The following is a 21,940-nucleotide window of genomic DNA, read 5'->3' as shown; positions in this document are numbered from 1 at the left end:
TTTCCTGGTGTCGATAATTCTATATCCGATTCTCTCTCTCGTTTTCAGTGGCACAGGTTTCGAGAGTTGGCTCCAGGGGCAGATCAGTTTGGGTGCCAGTTCCCACACATCTGTGGAAGCTTGGAACGGAGGACTGGCCCGAGTTGTTATTAATTCTTTGGCTCCAGGTACTTGGGCATCTTATGAGAGAGTTTGGCGGGAGTGGGTGGTCCTGTTGTCAGAGTGTGGAGCTCGGGAGGGCTCTCCGGAGGTCCTTGACTGTTTGATGGAGTGGATGTGGTCTTGGAGGTGTTCTGGCGTTTCCCCTTCTGGGATGGACAGGCTGTTAGCGGCTTTGGCTTTTCACTTTAAGTTATTAGGCCTGGCGGATGTTAAGAAAGAATTTTGTGTTTGACAGGTTTTGAAGGGTTTCAAAAGAGGTGGTAGGAGTTTTGATCGTAGGAGACCTATATTACTTTTGTTGCGTATTTGTGGGGTTTTGCCGGAGGTTTGTTCCTCTGTTTTTGAGGTATGCCTTTTTCGTTTAGCGTTTGTGTTGGCTTTTTTCTGGGCTTTCCGTATTTCGGAATTGGTGAGTAGGAGTAGGTGGTCTTCTGGTGGTTTGGGTGTTTCCAATGTTGTTCGGTCGGAGTCTCGAGTAGAACTTTTCCTAAGACGGAGTAAGACTGATCAGGTGGATAAGGGCAGGTTAATTGTTTTATTTCCAAGTGGGTTGGCGGTATGCCCTTGGGTTTGTTTGGGGGAATACTTTTGCTGTCGTCCTTTGCTTGAGGGCTCATTGTTGTTGCATTTGGATGGCAGTTCTTTGTCTCATTTTCAGTTTTGGGCAGTCTTATCAAAGGCATTGGGGCGTTTGGGTTTGTTTCCTATGGATTTTGGGTCTCATTCCTTTTGGATTGGGGCGGCTACTGAGGCATCGGTTTTGGGTCTTCATGAGAGTGTGGTTCAGAACATTGGTAGGTGGGGGTAATGTTGTTATCAATTGTATGTTCGTCCCGACCTGAGGGTTTGAAGTGTTAATATGTTTTCTTGTTCTTGTATTGTAGGTTTCAAAACAAAAAGGATGTGGATTTTTGGCCACTCATTCATTTACTGGGCCTGGAGGGCAGCTTCGCAGAGGGTTGATGGTCTGCAGTTAGGTCTTTCCAGATCTGATTGGGATGTGCGGTGGTTCGAGGTGCGTGGTCTTTGTTGGGATCGGTTGCTGTTGATGATTGTGGATTACTGTAAAAGGTATCCACATCCTGATGTGTTGGTGGTCCATGCTGGGGGCAACAACTTGGGTTTTATGCTGCAGAGGGATTTGGTGCGGATAATTAAACGGGATCTTGGGAGGTTGTCGGATTTACATCCGTCCCTAAAAGTGTTGTGGTCTGATATGGTGCCACATCTCGTGTAGCGGGCGGCTTGGGATCCTGTCAAGCTTGATAATAATAAATTGATTGGCGCCTTTGTTCGGAGGCTTGGGGGATCGGTGTCAGGGTGCCAGGAATCAGACTGAGACGAGAAGTGCAAAAAATAATCACACCTTTATTAATATCAAAAATAATAAAAAGTCTGCAAGTCAAAAAGCAAGCAAGGAGTCAAAACCAGAGCTGGTAGTCAGACGAGCTGAGTCAGGAGCCAAATCGAAAAGTCAGACGAGCCAGAATCAGGAACAAGGAAAACAGCAGAGTCAGGAACAAGCCAGGGATCAGGAACCAGGAAGGACGTCAGGCAGCCAGGTAATACACAGGAACTCTCACAAACAGGTCTGAGACAACGAAAAGGCAAAGCATACTGAACAGAGGCCCTTTAAATAATAAGTGATGACATCACAATTCTGAGACTTCATCCTGTCTCACACGGATCATGCACACCAGTCTGGCCATAAAAGGAAGTGCAGGAAATGAGCAGCATCCCCCACAATGCACCATAGTCAGCAAGAGAGGTGAGTAAAATGGCTGCCAGCAGCACATGGCAAACAAAGCAGGGAAAAAACCCTGACAATCGATTGTTCATCATCATGATGGTGTGCACCTTAACGAGTTCGGCCTGCAGCTCTTTATCCTTGATTTCAAGGAGGTTTTAAGTACTGTCATGGTTTTGGCGGAACTGGGCTGAACAGGTTCAGACCAGTCGTTGGCGGGGGTGCTAGTTCGCTGAAAGTCAGCGGGTTATGGCCAATTGGAAATGGAAGCTGTTAACTACATTTGTATTCCCACGGGGTGGAATGCTTGTGATAAACGTCTCAAGGGACAAGGGGTTCTCTTAGAGTCAGGTTTTAAAGAAGGTAACGGACTCAATCCTTAATAAGGTTGTGTCCAGGGATCTTACGTTTACAGATGTTATTGTTATTTCAATATGCTATTTGCACTTATTTAAAATGGTTATTTAATATTAAAAGGTTTTATTTATATATTTAATAAAGGAGCTGTGGCCATTTTTTTATACCCAGGATGTTGTCTTGTGTTTTATTTGCAATGTATAATAATTGAGGTTTGGGTTAGGTGGACATTTAAAGTTAGGCCGGTTATTGATGACTCAAGAGGTCATATGACTGTCCTAGAATGCAGTAACTTACAAAGGAACATATGACTGTCCTAGAATGCAGTAACTTACAAAGGAACATATGAATGCCCTAGAATGCAGAAACTTACAAAGAAACATATGACTGCCCTAGAATGCAGTAACTTACAAAGGAACATATGACTGCCCTAGAATGCAGTAACTTACAAAGGAACATATGACTGCCCTAGAATGCAGTAACTTACAAAGGAACATATGACTGCCCTAGAATGCAATAACTTACAAAGGAACATATGACTGTTCTAGAATACAGTAACTTACAAAGGAACATATGACTGCACTAGAATGCAGTAACTTACAAAGGAACATATGACTGCCCTAGAATGCAATAACTTACAAAGGAACTGCCCTAGAATGCAGTAACTTACAAAGGAACAACATATGACTGCCCTAGAATGCAGTAACTTACAAAGAAACATATGACTGCCCTAGAATGCAGTAACTTACAAAGAAACATATGACTGCCCTAGAATGCAGTAACTTACAAAGAAACATATGACTGCCCTAGAATGCAGTAACTTACAAAGGAACATATGACTGCCCTAGAATGCAATAACTTACAAAGAAACATATGACTGCCCTAGAATGCAGTAACTTACAAAGGAACATATGACTGCCCTAGAATGCAGTAACTTACAAAGGAACATATGACTGCCCTAGAATGCAATAACTTACAAAGGAACATATGACTGCCCTAGAATGCAGTAACTTACAAAGGAACATATGACTGCCCTAGAATGCAATAACTTACAAAGGAACATATGACTGTTCTAGAATGCAATAACTTACAAAGGAACATATGACTGCCCTAGAATTCAGTAACTTACAAAGGAACAACATATGACTGCAAAATCGATTTACATAGATAACATTTGAGCATCACCAATGCCATTTACATTAAATTCTATTTTGATGTGGTGACTTTATTAAAATAATTATCTGGTGGTCAGGTTTGAGACCTTTTTATTTGTCTGGGAGAATATTCTATGCAATATATAGGCCTCTTCCAAAATCTCTGTAGAGACTTGATCATCAGATGTCTTGGTCAAAATGTGCACAAACAAGCAGGAATAGTTTAAAGGAAAATATGTTATCCGACATATGCATTTATTGTGTTAATGACTAGATTCTATCAGTGGCATATTTTGTTTTATTTCTAGGTCAACTAGATCTGTGCCTAGGGCATCAGGATTTAGAAAGGCAGAAAAGTTTGAGTGGTAGTTATGACACAATAACTTACGCTCCTATGCTCTCTAAATTATTATTTTTTAACAAATCAGTGATCCCAGGCCTCCAGCTGTTATAAATGTATGAGGCAAATGAGTTTGGTAGAGTTTGGAGGTAGCAGATTTCCCAGTGCCAAGGTGCAGCATTTATACTATTTCTTGTGTTAAATTGGCAAATATTTTCACTTTGATATCTATAGACCGGTATGAGCACTGAGTCACTTTTCTAAAGCACATGACATTCCAAGGTCTTCTCTAAATGCGTATGACTCTTTGATTATCAAGGATAATATTGTGTAACACAGTCTTAGAGACTGGAGTTATCCCATTTCATTATTAATTTGAAGCTTAGCTTAAAGGGATAGTAAAGTCCAAATTAAACTTTCCTGATTCAGATAGGGCATGTAATCTTAAACAACTTTCTAATTTACTTTTATGATAACATTTGCTTTGTTCTCTTGTTATTCTTAGTTGAAAGCTAAACTATAGGATAATTTCTAATCCTTTGAAGGCTACCCCTCATCTGAATGCATTTGACAGTTTTTCACAGCTAGAGGGCGTTAGTTCATGTGTTTCATAGTCTGTCAAAAGATCTGAGATAATGAGGCTGTCTGCAGAAGCTTAGATACAAGGTTATTACAGAGGTAAAAAGTATATTTCTATAACAGTGTTGGCTGTGCAAAACTGGGGAATGGTAAATAAAAGGATTATCTATCTTTTTAAACAATAACATTTTGGTGTTTACTATCCCTTAATACTTAAAATGTAATTCCGCATAATGGGCCAGATTACAAAGTGTAATTAGCTATTTAGCAATTTCGTTTGAGTGTAACCTTTCTGTAAATGTCGGGTAGCGTGCGTATTACAAGTTGAACGTAAAACGTTTGCTTGCAAGTGAAACCCAATGATCGCTAACGTACTCTCCTCATAGAAGTCAATGGAGAGCACAGAAGAAAAAAACCCTGTGTTTGCTAACCCGACAGGAGTATATATATATATATATATATACTGTATATACTGTATATATATATATTAATATATATTTACTCCTGTCGGGTTAGCAAACGCAGGTTTTTTTCTTCTATGATAGGCATCTATTTTACATTAACATTATCACATATACATAGAAATATGTATTAATACAAATGTAAAAAAATTCTATGTGAAGAACATAAGAAAGGAAAATATGCATAACACGGGTTAGCTCACATTAAAAATGACTAATCTTACATCGTGTTATTGAAATATTACATATAGCATATTAAAATATACATATAATTAGATACTGTAAAATATTATTAATAATCCATAGAATATATATATTTTTTTAGAGTATCTAATAATTTTTAATAATATTTTTTTTAATATTTTATATGTAATATTTCAATAATGAAATGTAAGATTCTTCACATAGAATTGTTTTAATAATAAAAAACATTTCTGTATATCTGATAATGTTAAATTGATATCTATACCTATATATCTATAGGAATAGGTATATAGAGATATACTGTATATAGAAATATATATTTACAATAAAAATGTACATTATACATACAAAACACATAAATACATCCGTACACACATCTATACATGTATATGTACAATATAGCCCTTTGCAGCAGTCAAACACATTGTCATATATCATATACCTTTGAATCTTAATAACTTTTTTTTTTTATATATTTATATGAATAATTTTAATTAGATAATATTTAGTATGAGTATAACTGTATTTATGTTGTGTCTTACGTAACTTTTTTTAATGCGAGGCTTTCAGTTCTGCTAACCCGACAAGCATAACATGAGATTGTGTTCTTGTGATCGTGCTTACTTTTATCTTGTAATACAGGTGCTCTTTCCGACGTGCACGAAAAGACGATATCGCCAGTATGGAACGGTTAGCGCGCCACTTGTAATCTATCCCAAAATGTTTCATTTTAAAAATAAAATTAATAATTCAATTTCACTATTTTTGTCCACCTTTTCTGTCATTAAAAATTGGAAAAGTCTGTTGTTTTTTTTCACTTTTCCAGAGAGGCCGTAGTGCAAACTTCAGAACATTGACCCTGCAATATTCTACACTGTGATCCCTTCATCTGTGCAGAAGCTAATTTATATTTCTCTACAACAACAGTAAACATATTTGAGAACTGAAAATAGTGCAAAGTTTGCTAAAACAATTACAGTTTTTAAATGCTTTTGAAACTTGTATCACGTATGCAGAGATTTTGTATTGCACATATGTACTTATGGCCGTATCAACAGGGGTCTCATAGATCTTAATCAAGATTGAGCTCACACATCTAGGGGACCCATCTGGCTATTTAATTATAATGAAGTTGCTACAGAGGAAACTGGTGGGGCCTGGTCTTAACCTGGATCATAACCATGTGTTCCCCCTTCTCGTACAAATCAGAGCTCACAGTGTACAAAAAGTGTATGGATTTGCCTTTACAAATATGCTGGTAGCATTACCAAGATGGCCGGCACAGGGCTGGTGTAGAGATGGCTACACAAGTGCATATTCCCTGGTGTGGTCAGAGAAGCAGCTCCTCTTGCTCCTACCTAGCTGCCAGCTTTGCCCTTGTTAATTGTAAACCTCTAGAAATAAAGCTATTGAAATAAAGGGATCCTTTGGCCTGGGGCCAGAGAGGTCTAGTTTACCACTGTATGTACTGTATATGCAAGATGTTAACGTCTTCCCTTACCTCAGCATCTCTTCATCCATTGTTTTCCCATTACCACTGTGATCATCCAGTTGCAAACGAGGAGCAGGGCCTTCATATCCCCCATTCTGCCTGTAACGACTCTGCAATACTTGTGCCATTTGGTTCCTTAGAACTTGTGGATTGATAGGGACTGAAGATACACTTGTTTCATCATAGTCTGGGTAGGCTCCCTGGAATCCGTCATCAGCCATCAGTGGACCTTTTAGACTCTGCAGTTGTTGTTCTGCGTAGCCTTGTCCCTGATTAATCTGGTTCCACATCTGGAGAAGATTTGCCAGGTACATGGCTTCCTTATCTCTTCTCTGCCCTTCTTCTACCAGTTGCTGGAGGGAAATATTATCCTGAGTGGGCTCCACTCTGTGGCCTGGACCCATCCTCTCCAAAGCTTGGGCCAAGAGCTCTTCATTTAAATAGCTGGCAAGATGAGCTGCCATAGCTTGGCTGATTTCAGGATACAGTGGCTCAATAGGTTCTGGGGGTAAGTAGGACATAATGTCGGCTTCATAGGGATTGCTCACCGGGATGCTCCTTCGAAATCTTCGTGGGATGCCATCTTGAGACGAACTTCTAAATGGCTGAACAGGAAATGAAAATATTAAGCAAGTGAAGATATTGGCATATACATCATACACTTTATGAAAATATTTTATGGCCCAATCTGTATAGCTGTCTGTGACACAGTTTGAAACACCAAATAAACATAAACATTAACATAGAAGACAATATAAGGGGCAAATACTTCAATATGGAAATTTTAATCTTTCTTCCAGTCAATAGCAGGAGACTGATCATTTTAACCTCTTTGAAAGCAACTGTGAATTGTCCAGCCACTTCTTTAAAGGAACACTACTCAAAAATAGTCTTCACGTTTTTACCTGATGGAGGGCTAGAATACAAGTGATGCACTAACTTTAGCGCGCACGTGATATAATAATTTTGTGTGTGCGTTAATTTGCGTTTGTATTACAAGTTCAAAATAAATGTGAAAGCAAGATTAGGTTAGTGCAACTGAAAGCCTTGTATAAAAGGTTAGGGATTAAAAAAAAGTTGCACCAACCACAATGTAAAAACTTTTAAATATACAGTTACACTTATATAAACACTGATAAAGATTATTAATAAAATTATTATTAAAATATATTTATAAGGGTTCAAATATATATGGTATATGGCCATGTAATTGACTGCAAAGGGCTATAATGTATGTGCATATATATGTGTGTGTGTATATCTCTCTATATATATATATAGATTCAGTTAAGTGCACTCTCACTCCATTCCAAACAACCATTGTATTTAATATAATATATATATATATATATATGTGTGTGTATGTGTGTCTAAATAATAATTCCATAATATTTAATAATGTGTTTAACTGTGTATTTACTGTATATATTTAACATTCCAATCCAGGGCCCCCAGTAGTCCATCTCCACGTCCCATGTGTAGAGATGCAGAGACCAGTCTGACTAGCAGCTGCGGCTCTCTAGGTGCCCGTTGCCTAGATTTAAAGGGCCAGCCTCTGATTACTAGGACTCCCACCTGGAAGGCACAGGTGTGGGAGTCCCTATAAAAGGCTGCTCAGTGCATCACTCTGTACTGAGTTATTGCCTAAGAAGGTCCTTGTTAGCTGGTTCCTGTTCCTTATCTGAAGGTCCTTGCTTCTAAAGCTATTATCCTTGGCTGTGATAATTGTGTATGCTTATCCTACTGCTGAGACCAAAGACCTCTGTTGTGATACTTGGGTATGCGTATCCTACTGCTGAGACCAAATACCTCTGCTGTGATACTTGGGTATGCTTATCTTATTGCTGAGACTTGTGTATGCTTATTCTACTGTTGAGACCAAAGACCTCTGCTGTGAGACTTGTGTATGCTTATCCGACTGCTGAGACCAAAGACCTCTGCTGTGATACTTGTGTATGCTTATACTAATGCTGAAACCAAAGACCTCTAATGTGATACTTGGGTATGCTTATCTTTTTGCGGAGACTAAATGTTATTGCGGAGACTTGTGTATACTTATCCTACTGCTGAGAACAAAGACCTCTGCTGTGATACTTGGGTATGCTTATCTTATTGCTGAGACCAAAGACCTCTGCTGTGATACTTATGTATGCTTATCCCACTGTTGAGACCAAAAACCTCTGCTGTGATACTTGGGTATGCTTATCTTATTGCTGAGACCAAAGACCTCTGCTGTGATACCTGCTTATCTCACCACTGAGACCAAAGACCTCTGCTGTGATACCTGTGTATGCTTATCTTAATGCTGTGACGAAAGATCTCTGCTGTGAAACCTGTGTAGGCTTACTTTACTGCTGAGATCAAAGACCTCTGCTGTGAAACCTGTGTAGGCTTACTTTACTGCTGAGATCAAAGACCTCTGCTGTGATACCTGTGTATGTTTTCTTGTTCCTGGACATTTTACAAAATTCCTCACCAACAGTACCCGCTTGGTTCTGTGCTTGCTGAGAGACTTGTGCTTAAACCCTTAATGACCAGACCATTTTTTCAATTTTCTTACCCTTAAGGACAAAGGCTATTTTTACATTTCTGCTGTGTTTGTGTTTAGCTGTAATTTCCCTCTTACTCATTTACTGTACCCACACATATTATATACCGTTTTTCTCACCATTAAATGGACTTTCTAAAGATAACATTATTTTCATCATATCTTATAATTTACTATAAAAAATTATAAAATATGAGGACAAAATGGGAAAAAAACACACTTTTTCTAAATTTGACCCCCAAAATCTGTTACACATCTACAATCACCAAAAAACACCCATGCTAAATAGTTTCTAAATTTTGTCCTGAGTTTAGAAATACCCAATGTTTACACGTTCTTTGCTTTTTTTTGCAAGTTATAGGGCCATAAATACAAGTAGCACTTTGCTATTTCCAAACCACTTTTTTTCAAAATTAGCGCTAGTTACATTGGAACCCTGATATCTGTCAGGAATACCTGAATATCCCTTGACATGTATATATATTTTTTTAGAAGACATCCCAAAGTATTGATCTAGGTCCATTTTGGTATATTTCATGCCATCATTTCACCACCAAATGCGATCAAATAAAAAAAAAAAGTTAACTTTTTGACAAATTTTGTCACAAACTTTAGGTTTCCCACTGAAATTATTTACAAACAGTTTCTGCAATTATGGCACAAATGGTTGTAAATGCTTCTCTGGGATCCCCTTTGTTCAGAAATAGCAGACTTATATGGCTTTGGGGTTGCTTTTTGGTAATTAGAAGGCCACTAAATGCCACTGCGCACCACACATGTTTTATGCCCAGCAGTGAAGGGGTTAATTAGGGAGCTTGTAGGGTTAATTTTAGCTTTAGTGTAGTAGACAACCCCAAGTATTGATCTAGGCCAATTTTGGTATATTTCATGCCAACATTTCACCGCCAAATGCGAGCAAATAAAACATTTTTTTTTACATTTTTCACAATTTTAGGTTTCTCACTGAAATTATTTACAAACAGCTTGTGCTATTATGGCACAAATTGTTGTAAAAGCTTATCTGGGATCCCCTTTGTTTAGAAATAGCAGACTTATATGGCGTTGGCATTGCTTTTTGGCAATTAGAAGGCCGCTAAATGCTGCTGTGCACCACATGTGAATTATGCCCAGCAGTGAAGGGGTTAATTAGGTAGCTTATAGGGAGCTTGCAGGGTTAATTTTAGCTTTAGGGTAGAGATCAGCCTCCTACCTGACACAACTCTCCTCCTGATCCCTCCCAAACAGCTCTCTTCCCTCCCCCACCCCACAATTGTCCCGCCATCTTAAGTACTGGAAGAAAGTCTGACAGTACTAAATAAAAGGAGTTTTTTAAAAAAAAAATATTTTAGCTGTGATGGACCCCTGCCTTAGCCCCCAACCTCCCTGATCCCCCCCAGCTCTCTAACCCTCTCTCCTACCTAATTGCCGCCATCTTGTGTACTGGCACTTTAAACTTTTTCTGTAGTGTAGCAGCCACCCCACAATGCCCCCATCTCCCTCCCCCTCCCAGATCCTTTTATATTTAATTTTTTTTAATCTTTTTTCCCCCCTCTCCCTCCTTATTGGTGTCAGTGGCTAATGCGCGCGTGTGTGTGCGCTCCCCGCAACTGGCGTGCACATTGCACTCACAGGAACCGGATGCCGGGTACCGATGGGCCACCCACCCGCCTCCCTGCTACACTCCCACCCACCAACGAACGGCACCATTGCTACCGGTGCAGAGAGGGCCACAGAGTGTCTCTCTCTGCATCGGAGTCTTCTAAAAAGGTATTGCAGGATGCCTCCATATCGAGGCATCACTGCAATACCCTGAGAGCTGCTGGAAGTGATTGAGATCGCTTCCAGCACTCTGTTAGACAACTGACGTACCAGGTACGTCTTTTGTCATTAGCTGGTCATTTTTGTATGACGTACGTGGTACGTCAGTTGTCATTAAGGGGTTAAAGGGACATAAAACCCATTTTTTTCATTCACAATTTTAAACAACTTTCTAATTTACTTCTATTATCATATTTTCTTCATTTTTTTTGTTATCCGTATTTGAAAAGCAGAAATGTAACCTCAAGAGTGTGCACGTGTCTGCAGCACTATATAGCAGCAGTTTTGCAACAATGTTATACATTAGCAGTAGCACTAGCTAACATACGGCTAGATTTGGAGTTTTGTCGGTAACGACCCGAAAAACTAACGCCGGCTTTTTTCTGGCCGCACCATAAAAATAACTCTGGTATTGAGAGTCCACAGAATGGCTGCGTTAGGCTCCAAAAAAGGAGCGTAGAGCATTTTTAACGCAGCTTCAACTCTCGATACCAGAGTTGCTTACGCAAGCGGCCAGCCTCAAAAACGTGCTCGTGCACGATTCCCCCATAGGAAACAATGGAGCTGTTTGAGCTGAAAAAAAACCTAACACCTGCAAAAAAGCCGCGTTCAGCTCCTAACGCAGCCCCATTGTTTGCTATGCGGTAACCCTTCCTACGTCTGCACTTAACACTCTAACATGTACCCCGAGTCTAAACACCCCTAACCTTACACTTATTAACCTCTAATCTGCCGCCCCCGCTATCGCTGACCCCTGCATATTATTATTAACCCCTAATCTGCCGCTCCGTAAACCGCCGCTACTTACATTATCCCTATGTACCCCTAATCTGCTGCCCCTAACACCGCCGACCCCTATATTTATTAACCCCTAATCTGCCCCCCACAACGTCGTCTCCACCTGCCTACACTTATTAACCCCTAATCTGCCGAGCGGACCTGAGCGCTACTATAATAAAGTTATTAACCCCTAATCCGCCTCACTAACCCTATAATAAATAGTATTAACCCCTAATCTGCCCTCCCTAACATCGCCGACACCTAACTTCAATTATTAACCCCTAATCTGCCGACCGGAGCTCACCGCTATTCTAATAAATGTATTAACCCCTAAAGCTAAGTCTAACCCTAACACTAACACCCCCCTAAGTTAAATATAATTTTAATCTAACGAAATTAATTAACTCTTATTAAATAAATTATTCCTATTTAAAGCTAAATACTTACCTGTAAAATAAACCCTAATATAGCTACAATATAAATTATAATTACATTGTAGCTATTTTAGGATTAATATTTATTTTACAGGCAACTTTGTAATTATTTTAACCAGGTACAATAGCTATTAAATAGTTAAGAACTATTTAATAGTTACCTAGTTAAAATAATTACAAAATTACCTGTAAAATAAATCCTAACCTAAGTTACAATTAAACCTAACACTATACTATCATTAAATTAATTAAATAAAATACCTACAATTACCTACAATTAAACCTAACACTACACTATCAATACATTAATTAAATACAATATGTACAAATAACTACAATGAAATAAACTAACTAAAGTACAAAAAATAAAAAAGAACTAAGTTACAAAAAATAAAAAAATATTTACAAACATAAGAAAAATATTACAACAATTTTAAACTAATTACACCTACTCTAAGCCCCCTAATAAAATAACAAAGCCCCCCAAAATAAAAAATGCCCTACCCTATTCTAAATTACTAAAGTTCAAAGCTCTTTTACCTTACCAGCCCTGAACAGGGCCCTTTGCGGGGCATGCCCCAAAAAGTTCAGCTCTTTTTCCTGTAAAAAAAAACATACAATACCCCCCCAACATTACAACCCACCACCCACATACCCCTAATCTAACCCAAACCCCCCTTAAATAAACCTAACACTAAGCCCCTGAAGATCATCCTACCTTGTCTTCACCTCACCAGGTATCACCGATCCGTCCTGGCTCCAAAATCTTCATCCAACCCAAGCGGGAGTTGGCGATCCATCATCCGATGGCTGAAGAGGTCCAGAAGAGGCTCCAAAGTCTTCATCCTATCCGGGAAGAAGAGGCGATCCGGTCCGGCAACCATCTTGATCCAAGCGGCATCTTCTATCTTCATCCGATGACGACCGGCTCCATCCTGAAGACCTCCACCGCGGACCCATCTTCTTCCGGCGACGTCCAACTGAAGAATGACGGTTCCTTTAAGGGACATCATCCAAGGATAGGATTCTATCAGCCAATCGGAATTAAGGTAGGAATATTCTGATTGGCTGATGGAATCAGCCAATCAGAATCAAGTTCAATCCGATTGGCTGATCCAATCAGCCAATCAGATTGAGCTTGCATTCTATTGGCTGTTCCGATCAGCCAATAGAATGCGAGCTCAATCTGATTGGCTGATTGGATCAGCCAATCGGATTGAACTTGATTCTGATTGGCTGATTCCATCAGCCAATCAGAATATTCCTACCTTAATTCCGATTGGCTGATAGAATCCTATCAGCCAATCGGAATTCGAGGGACGCCATCTTGGATGACGTCCCTTAAAGGAACCGTCATTCTTCAGTTGGACGTCGCCGGAAGAAGATGGGTCCGCGGTGGAGGTCTTCAGGATGGAGCCGGTCGTCATCGGATGAAGATAGAAGATGACGCTTGGATCAAGATGGTTGCCGGACCGGATCGCCTCTTCTTCCCGGATAGGATGAAGACTTTGGAGCCTCTTCTGGACCTCTTCAGCCATCAGATGATGGATCGCCAACCCCCGCTTGGGTTGGATGAAGATTTTGGAGCCAGGACGGATCGGTGATACCTGGTGAGGTGAAGACAAGGTAGGATGATCTTCAGGGGCTTAGTGTTAGGTTTATTTAAGGGGGGTTTGGGTTAGATTAGGGGTATGTGGGTGGTGGGTTGTAATGTTGGGGGGGGGGGTTAGTGTATGTTTTTTTTTACAGGAAAAAGAGCTGAACTTTTTGGGGCATGCCCCGCAAAGGTCCCTGTTCAGGGCTGGTAAGGTAAAAGAGCTTTGAACTTTAGTAATTTAGAATAGGGTAGGGCATTTTTTATTTTGGGGGGCTTTGTTATTTTATTAGGGGGCTTAGAGTAGGTGTAATTAGTTTAAAATTGTTGTAATATTTTTCTTATGTTTGTAAATATTTTTTTATTTTTTGTAACTTAGTTCTTTTTTATTTTTTTTACTTTAGTTAGTTTATTTCATTGTAGTTATTTGTACATATTGTATTTAATTAATTTATTGATAGTGTAGTGTTAGGTTTAATTGTAGGTAATTGTAGGTATTTTATTTAATTAATTTAATGATAGTATAGTGTTAGGTTTAATTGTATCTTAGGTTAGGATTTATTTTACAGGTAATTTTGTAATTATTTTAACTAGGTAACTATTAAATAGTTCTTAACTATTTAATAGCTATTGTACCTGGTTAAAATAATTACAAAGTTGCCTGTAAAATAAATATTAATCCTAAAATAGCTACAATGTAATTATAATTTATATTGTAGCTATATTAGGGTTTATTTTACAGGTAAGTATTTAGCTTTAAATCGGAATAATTTATTTAATAAGAGTTAATTTATTTCGTTAGAATAAAATTATATTTAAGTTAGGGGGGTGTTAGTGTTAGGGTTAGACTTAGCTTTAGGGGTTAATACATTTATTAGAATAGCGGTGAGCTCCGGTCGGCAGATTAGGGGTTAATAATTGAAGTTAGGTGTCGGCGATGTTAGGGAGGGCAGATTAGGGGTTAGTACTATTTATTATAGGGTTAGTGAGGCGGATTAGGGGTTAATAACTTTATTATAGTAGCGCTCAGGTCCGCTCGGCAGATTAGGGGTTAATAAGTGTAGGCAGGTGGAGGCGACGTTGAGGGGGGCAGATTAGGGGTTAATAAATATAATACAGGGGTCGGCGGTGTTAGGGGGAGCAGATTAGGGGTACATAAGGATAACGTAGGTGGCGGTCGGCAGATTAGGGGTTAAAAAAATTTATTCGAGTGTCGGCGATGTGGTGGGACCTCGGTTTAGGGGTACATAGGTAGTTTATGGGTGTTAGAGTACTTTAGAGTACAGTAGTTAAGAGCTTTAGAAACCGGCGTTAGCCCAGAAAGCTCTTAACTACTGACTTTTTTCCTGCGGCTGGAGTTTTGTCGTTAGATGTCTAATGCTTACTTCAGAAACGACTCTAAATAACGGAGTTAGAAAAATCCCATTGAAAAGATAGGATACGCAATTGACGTAAGGGGATCTGCGGTATGGAAAAGTTGCGGCTGAAAAGTGAGCGTTAGACCCTATTTTGAGTGACTCTAAATACCGGCGGTAGCCTAAAACCAGCGTTAGGAGCCTCTAACGCTGGTTTTCACGGCTAACGCCAAACTCCAAATCTAGGTCATAATTTATGCAAGGACTTACCTGATTCATTTCTTTCATGGTGGCAAGAGTCCACAAGCTTGTTACTGATGGGATATACATTCCTACCAGGAGGAGTCAAAGTTTGCCAAACCTCAAATGCCTATAAATACCCCGCTTAGCTCACTCATACCTCAGTTTAACGTATAGCCAAGAAGTGAGGTGATTAAGGAGTAAAAGCACAAAAAAGAGGAACAGAAAAAAAGATGTGCTTATTAAACAATGAACCCAAAAATAAAGAAAACATTTTTGTGGGCCTCGTGGACTCTCGCCACCATGAAAGAAATTAATTTATCAGGTAAATTCTTACATAAATTATGTTTTCTTTTATATAGGTGGCAAGAGTCCACAAGCTTGTTACGGATGGGATATAATACTCAAGATGTGGAAGTACACGAGTAGCAAAAATAAAGGGAGGGATAAAATAAAAACAGCTATTTTCGCTGAGAAATTAAATCCAAAAGTTATGTCTTTTTTTTTTCTAATTTAAAAAAAAAACCTTAAATCATAGGCACTAGAATCAAACTGAGACCGCTGCCTTTTCTACCAAAAGCAGCTTCTGAAGAAGTAAAAACATAAAAATAATAGAATTTAGTAAAGGTATGCAAGGAAGACCAAGTCACTGCTTTGCACATTTGATCAATTGAAGCTTTATTCTTGAAAGCCCAAGATGTGGCAACTGATCTTGTAGAATTAGCTGTAATTCTCTTTTTAACCAAGATGCTAATGAAATGGCAGATGCTTTCTGATCTTTTTTAGAACCAGAAAAAAGAACAAAGAGACTAGAAGACTGTCTAAAATCCTTAGTAGCATATAGTATTTCAAAGCTCTCCAAAGAGTGCAAAGATCTTTCAAGAGAAGATTTAGGATTAGGACTCAAAGAAGGAACAATAATTTCCCTATTAATGTTGTTAGAATTCACAACTTTAGGTAAACATTTGAAAGAAGTCGGCAAAACTGCTTTATCTTGATGGAAAATCAGATAAGGGGACTCACAAGGGAGGGCAGACAATTCAGAAACTATTCTAACAGAAGCAGATAGCCAAGAGAAATAACACTTTCCAAGAAAGACATTTAATATCCAAAGAATACATAGGTTCAAAAGGAGGAGTCTGAAGTATCTTTAATACCAGATTTAGACTCCAAGGAGGAGAGATAGATTTAATGACAGGTTTAATATGAATTAAAGCCTGAACAAAACAGTGAATATCAGAAAGATTAGCAATCTTTCTGTAAAATAAAACAGAAAGAGCAGATATTTGTCCGTTCAAGGTATTGGCAGACAATACCTTATCCAAACCATCCTGAAGAAACAGTAGAATCCTAGGAATTTGAAAATAACGACAAAAATAAATATTGAGAAGAGCACCATGAAATTTAAGTTTTCCAAACCTTATGGTAAATCTTCCTTGAAACTGGCTTGTGAGCCTGAATAATAGTGTTAATCACAGAGTCAGACTAAACGTTCATTTTCCATGCCATTAAGTTGAGAGATTTAAGATCTGAATGAAAGAACGGACCTTGAGATAGAAGGTCTCGCCTTAGAGGAAGAGGCCAAGGCAGGCAACTAAACATGTGGATAAGTTCCGCATAACAAATCCTGTGAGGCCAAGTTGGGCCTATCAGGAACACAAAAGATTATTCCTTTATGATCTTTGAGATCACTCTTGGAGGTAGAACCAGAGGGGGGGAAATGTAAGCAGGTTGGTAAGACCAAGGTACAGCTAGAGAGTCTAACATTTCCGCCTGAGGATCCCTGGAACTTGAGAGGTATCTGGGAAGTTTCTTGCACAGACGAGAGGCCATCAGATCTATTTCTGAAAGGGCCCACATCTGTACAATTTGATAGAACCCAAAAATAATAAACCCAGATGTGGATGGAGAGACCACTCCCCTGGATGTAGAGATTGACGGCTGAGATATTCCGCTTCCCAGTTGTCTACACCTGGGATATGAATTCCAGTGATTAGACAAGAGTTGGATTCCACCCAAGAAAGCATTCAAGTTATTTCTTTCATAGCTAGGGGACTGCGAGTCCCCCCTTGATGATTGACATATGCCACTTTTATGATATTGGCTGTCTGAAAATGAGTGTAAGGTTCTCTCTTTAATAGAGGCCAAGCCTCTGAATAGAGCGCGGAGTTCCAGGATATTGATTGGTAACCTTGCCTCTCGAGGATTTCAAACTCTTTGTGCTATCAGAGACCCCCAGACCGCTCCCCAACCTGTAAGACTTGCATCTGTTGTGATCACAGACCAGGTAGGACAAACAAAGGAGGCCCCTTGAAGAATAAAGTTGTGGTTTAACCACCAAGTCAGAGAAAGTTGTGCATTGGGATTAAGAATATCATCTGTGATATCCGAGTGTAATCCTTGCACCATTGGTGTAACATGCAAAGTTGAGGAGGTCTCATATAAAAGGAGCAAAGGGGATTGCGTCCAATGCTGCAATCATGAGACCTAAAACTTCCATACACATGGCCACTGAAGGGAATAATTGGGACTGAAGGTTTGGACAAGCTGAAACCAATTTCAATCATCTCTTTTCCGTTAGGGATAAAGTCATGGGTACTGAATCTATCTGGAAACCAAAAAAGGTGACCATTTTCTGAGGAATCAAGAAACTCTTTGGTAAATTGATCCTCTAACCATGAAAAGAAGGGGGGATACTAATGGCACTGCTTAAATTTACAACTTAGGGTAGCCTAGTGATTTCTGGTTCTGGTAATATGGTATAAATATCCAACCAGATTGGTAGTGTTACCTAAAAAATTGGCTGAGGTGCTGTGTACCTGTTTTGTCAAATGAAAATTATCAATCCTTGGATTGATGGAGTGTACACCTATATAACACTCATTCCCTAATTGATAGTGACAAAAATTGGACAAGAGCTGTGTCTCCTTGGAGGAGAGTGTGCGTGGGGATGTTTATTAAAATATAACCTTTATTGGTAATCTTTTAAAAATATACGGCAACAAACACAATTGACATACAAACTTTATTAAAAACACAGGTTTGGGTCTTAATAGATTATTATCCGTTATTCTCGGAGTACATTACGTGGTTGTGGTGTGTTTCAGAAATTACTTGGGTTGGAAGTCAGGTTAATCCCAGTGATTATATAGTGATTTATTATACTTTGAGCTTATATTTGAGAAGGCTGTGGTATTGTGATATTTACTCTATTGTTATATGAGTGATCTGTGACTCATCTTTCAAATCAAATTTTGATATTAAAGGTATTAGCGTAAATATCCCATGTTATCACCAATATTTATTATTAATGCTTGTAAAATTGCATTTCATATGTATCTTGGTGAGACACTGCTTAATTTCCTAGTAGTTGTCTTCTTATTTCAGTATGATATTGTGGGAAATATATGTATACTGCTGTTTTAAGTAGCCTCCTAACTATATAGATACTGAAAGTACTTTTTGTGTATAGTATAGTAATACTGGTCGGTAAGTTAATGTATTAACCCCTGTGATATCTTGAATCGTGTATTTATCAATACTTAAGTATGCACAAGCATTGTGCTTAAATCACAAGCATTGTGCTTGATATCTTAGATCGTATATTTATCAATACTTAAGTATGCACAAACATTGTGCTTGAATCATTACACAGAAATTGTATTTTTTAAATTTCTTGGAATTTTTAAAGTTGATAGTGTGTACTATACTTGTTATAACAGTAGCATATTTAAGTAATTTAGTAGCTCTATTGGATCTTAGCGTTAGGATCTTACGATGTAAGAGTTATAATATTCTTGTGAGTATACTTTAATGTTACAAGAAAGTAGCTGTTCTGGTATAATAATTATGCTCTTAGTATGTATCAACTATTACTTAGTGGTCTTAAATAATTAAAGCATGTTGTCCTCTTAGGCCTTAGGAGTTGTTAGCGGTATTGTGGTGTGAGTTTGCTGAATATTGGCGGTTTTTTCTGTGTATTTAAATATTCGTACTCCTAACCGCTTGCTGAATGCATGCTTTTGATACTGGTTGTTTTTTAAAGTAATTCGCTAAGTACTTGCATTATTATATCTAGGCTTAATGTGACGCCTATATAACTGTTTGCAATATTTGCAATACTTGCGGTATTGTATCTATGTTGGTGTATAACAATATTAACCGCTTACAAAATCCAGGCTTAACGTATCACATGTGTCTAAGCTTAATGTATCACATATATAGCTACTTGCAATATTTGCAATCCTTGTGATACCGTATCTATATCAAATTTTTAATAATGTTAACCGCTTACTAAATCCTGGGCTATACCTGTCAATTTGGCGTGGGGTGCTTCGCTAAATATTGACAGTGTTGTATGTATCTTTTAGAGCTCCATAAATCTGGCCATTGGCCAGTTCTAGGCTTCTAATATCAAATGCTCATGCTACTGAATAAACTCCGTTTACAAGTAAAATTACTTAATATTGTGCACAACCACAATAGTTATATATAATATAAAGACCTCTGTTCCTGCTAATTAAAAAATGCTAACTGGCATTCTACAAACAATTCCCTAACATGTTTCGCCACTAACGTGGCTTTTTCAAAGGGTACGGCGCGGCCATGCTGATGTCTATTTATTGGCTGGCACTACTCCTCCTATTGGACGTTAAGAACCAATCAGATTGTTCCTAACGAGGAACCAATCATTGAATGTGGGACAGCCTGTGTGTGTTAAAGACGGAATATTATTGGGTAAGGCTGTTCCTTCATTCATTGTGTGATATAAAGATTCCGGATCTCAATGTAGTTTTGCAATAAGAAAAATCTGCACATCTTATTCCAATGAAAGGGGGAACAAAACCCCCGGGAGAACATTGGGAAGGCAAAGATCTTCTGAAATTTCTAAGATTATTCTTTAAATAAACGTTCTCAAAAACTGTTTTTTGTGATTGTGGTCTATGTTTTTTATGATTTTGAATATGCCAATGACAGATTCTATTACTGGCAGGTTATTCATGATCAATGTTAATCTTGTAATATAAAGATGGGTACAGATAAACTGGCAGAGAAGATTTTTGATTATTCATAATATAATGGGTTATACTGAAAACTCTTTAACTTGAAAGGGAAATGTAGATATCTGGCTGGATTAAGATGAGAAATATCTAGAAAAAACACACTGACATCAGTATAATTGGAGAATAATACTAATAATGTGTAAAATGAGAAATGATAAATACTGACAATAACACTATTAAATGATTTTAAACATTTATAATAGTCTCCATTCGGCTAGTTCTTACATTTACTTTTATGTTTCCATTGTTGGTGATTCCTTGAGGCTGGTAATGTAAGGGAAAAGGAGTTGTTCTACTGCCTACTTGTAGTTTGATATGAAACGTGCTGTCAAATGTTTCTCATATTGCACGGTGTTATGTTAACTGAGGAAAAGTACTTTGAGATAAAAGTCTTATTATGTTGACTAAATGTGAATCCAAGAGGTGATGGTGTTAACTTGAACTGAGATACGTCCCTTAAACATAAGAGATTATAAAAATGAGAATTCTAATAGAGTAACTATTTATTTTGATAAAGTGATACAGTGCCATGTGAGGTATGAGTGAAAGTGGGTGTGATGTGAGCACAAAACAGTGCTGGTACTATCGTGATATTGATACAAAAAAGAAAAAAAGGAAGAAATTAAATAATTGTGAATAATAGATAATTAAATATCTGCTTGGTAGTGGTCATAAAGGCAGATAACGAATGTTAGGTGTCCGTGAAGAGTGATGGATATATAATCCATGTTGAGTGACTGATGCATTTATAGTCTGTATGATAATTACAATATGCTTTTTCCAAAGTTGTTTATAAGTTGTTTTCTCGGTTACTGGTATTTGTCATCTTGTTTATATCTACAGGTATGAAAAGTAATTGTTATGTTCATTTAACCCATTAGGTTGTATGGAGTTAAGCAGATAAATCCATCTGCTTTCATATTGTAATAAACTTGTTTCTTTATCTCCACCTCTAATTCCTAGGTTGGTTTTATGTATACCAAAGCATAGTAGCCCTTCTGCCTTTCCTTGATGGAATTTGTAAAAATGCTGTGCTACTGATGAGATGGCCTTTTTGTTCTTTAGGTCTTTAGCTGCATTCCTGATATTGCGCACATGTTCTTGTAATCTTGTTCGTAATTTACGTGTCGTCATCCCTACATACTTTTTGGGACACTTACATTGTAAAACATAAATTACGCCGGTAGTGTTGCAATTGATGAAAGATTTGATTGGATGTTTTTTATCAAATCTATCTGTAACTGATGTTGTTTTTTTCAGGAATTTGCAGCTGATACAATTCCCACATGGGTATGATCCATTTTGTATGCCACTGACAGTAGTTTTCTTTTTACGAGTGTAATGGCTGGGGCTCACTAAATCTTTCAGATTTTTTGTGCGTCGATAACTGATGTCAACTTTGGATCCTAGGAATTGGTTCAAGGTATTATCTGCTTGCAAGATATGCCAGTGTTTATTGATTATTTGAATTATATCTTTGCTCTGTGTGTTATAAATTAACACTAATCTGGTTTTGTTGTCACTAGTGCGAATCTTAGGTTTCAATAGATTCTGACGTTCTGTTTTTGTTGCTCTATCCTTTGCTTTTTTAATGAGAGATTTACTGTACCCC

General features: G+C 38.1%; 1 protein-coding gene across 1 annotated transcript in view; it reads right to left on the bottom strand.

Moving 5' to 3' along the window:
* Positions 1–21,940, bottom strand: part of LOC128642664 (uncharacterized) — a 47,259-nt gene that overhangs the window by 24,255 nt on the left and 1,064 nt on the right. The window contains exon 2 of the mRNA XM_053695447.1: positions 6,506–7,101. Within this exon, the coding sequence (XP_053551422.1) occupies positions 6,506–7,101 (596 nt within the window). The remainder of the gene's footprint in view (positions 1–6,505; positions 7,102–21,940) is intronic.

The sequence above is a fragment of the Bombina bombina genome, chromosome 12 (genome assembly GCF_027579735.1).
Source record: "Bombina bombina isolate aBomBom1 chromosome 12, aBomBom1.pri, whole genome shotgun sequence".
Classification (NCBI taxonomy): domain Eukaryota; kingdom Metazoa; phylum Chordata; class Amphibia; order Anura; family Bombinatoridae; genus Bombina; species Bombina bombina.
Note: the sequence above shows the minus strand (reverse complement) of the source record. Positions and strands in the feature narration are given on the sequence as shown.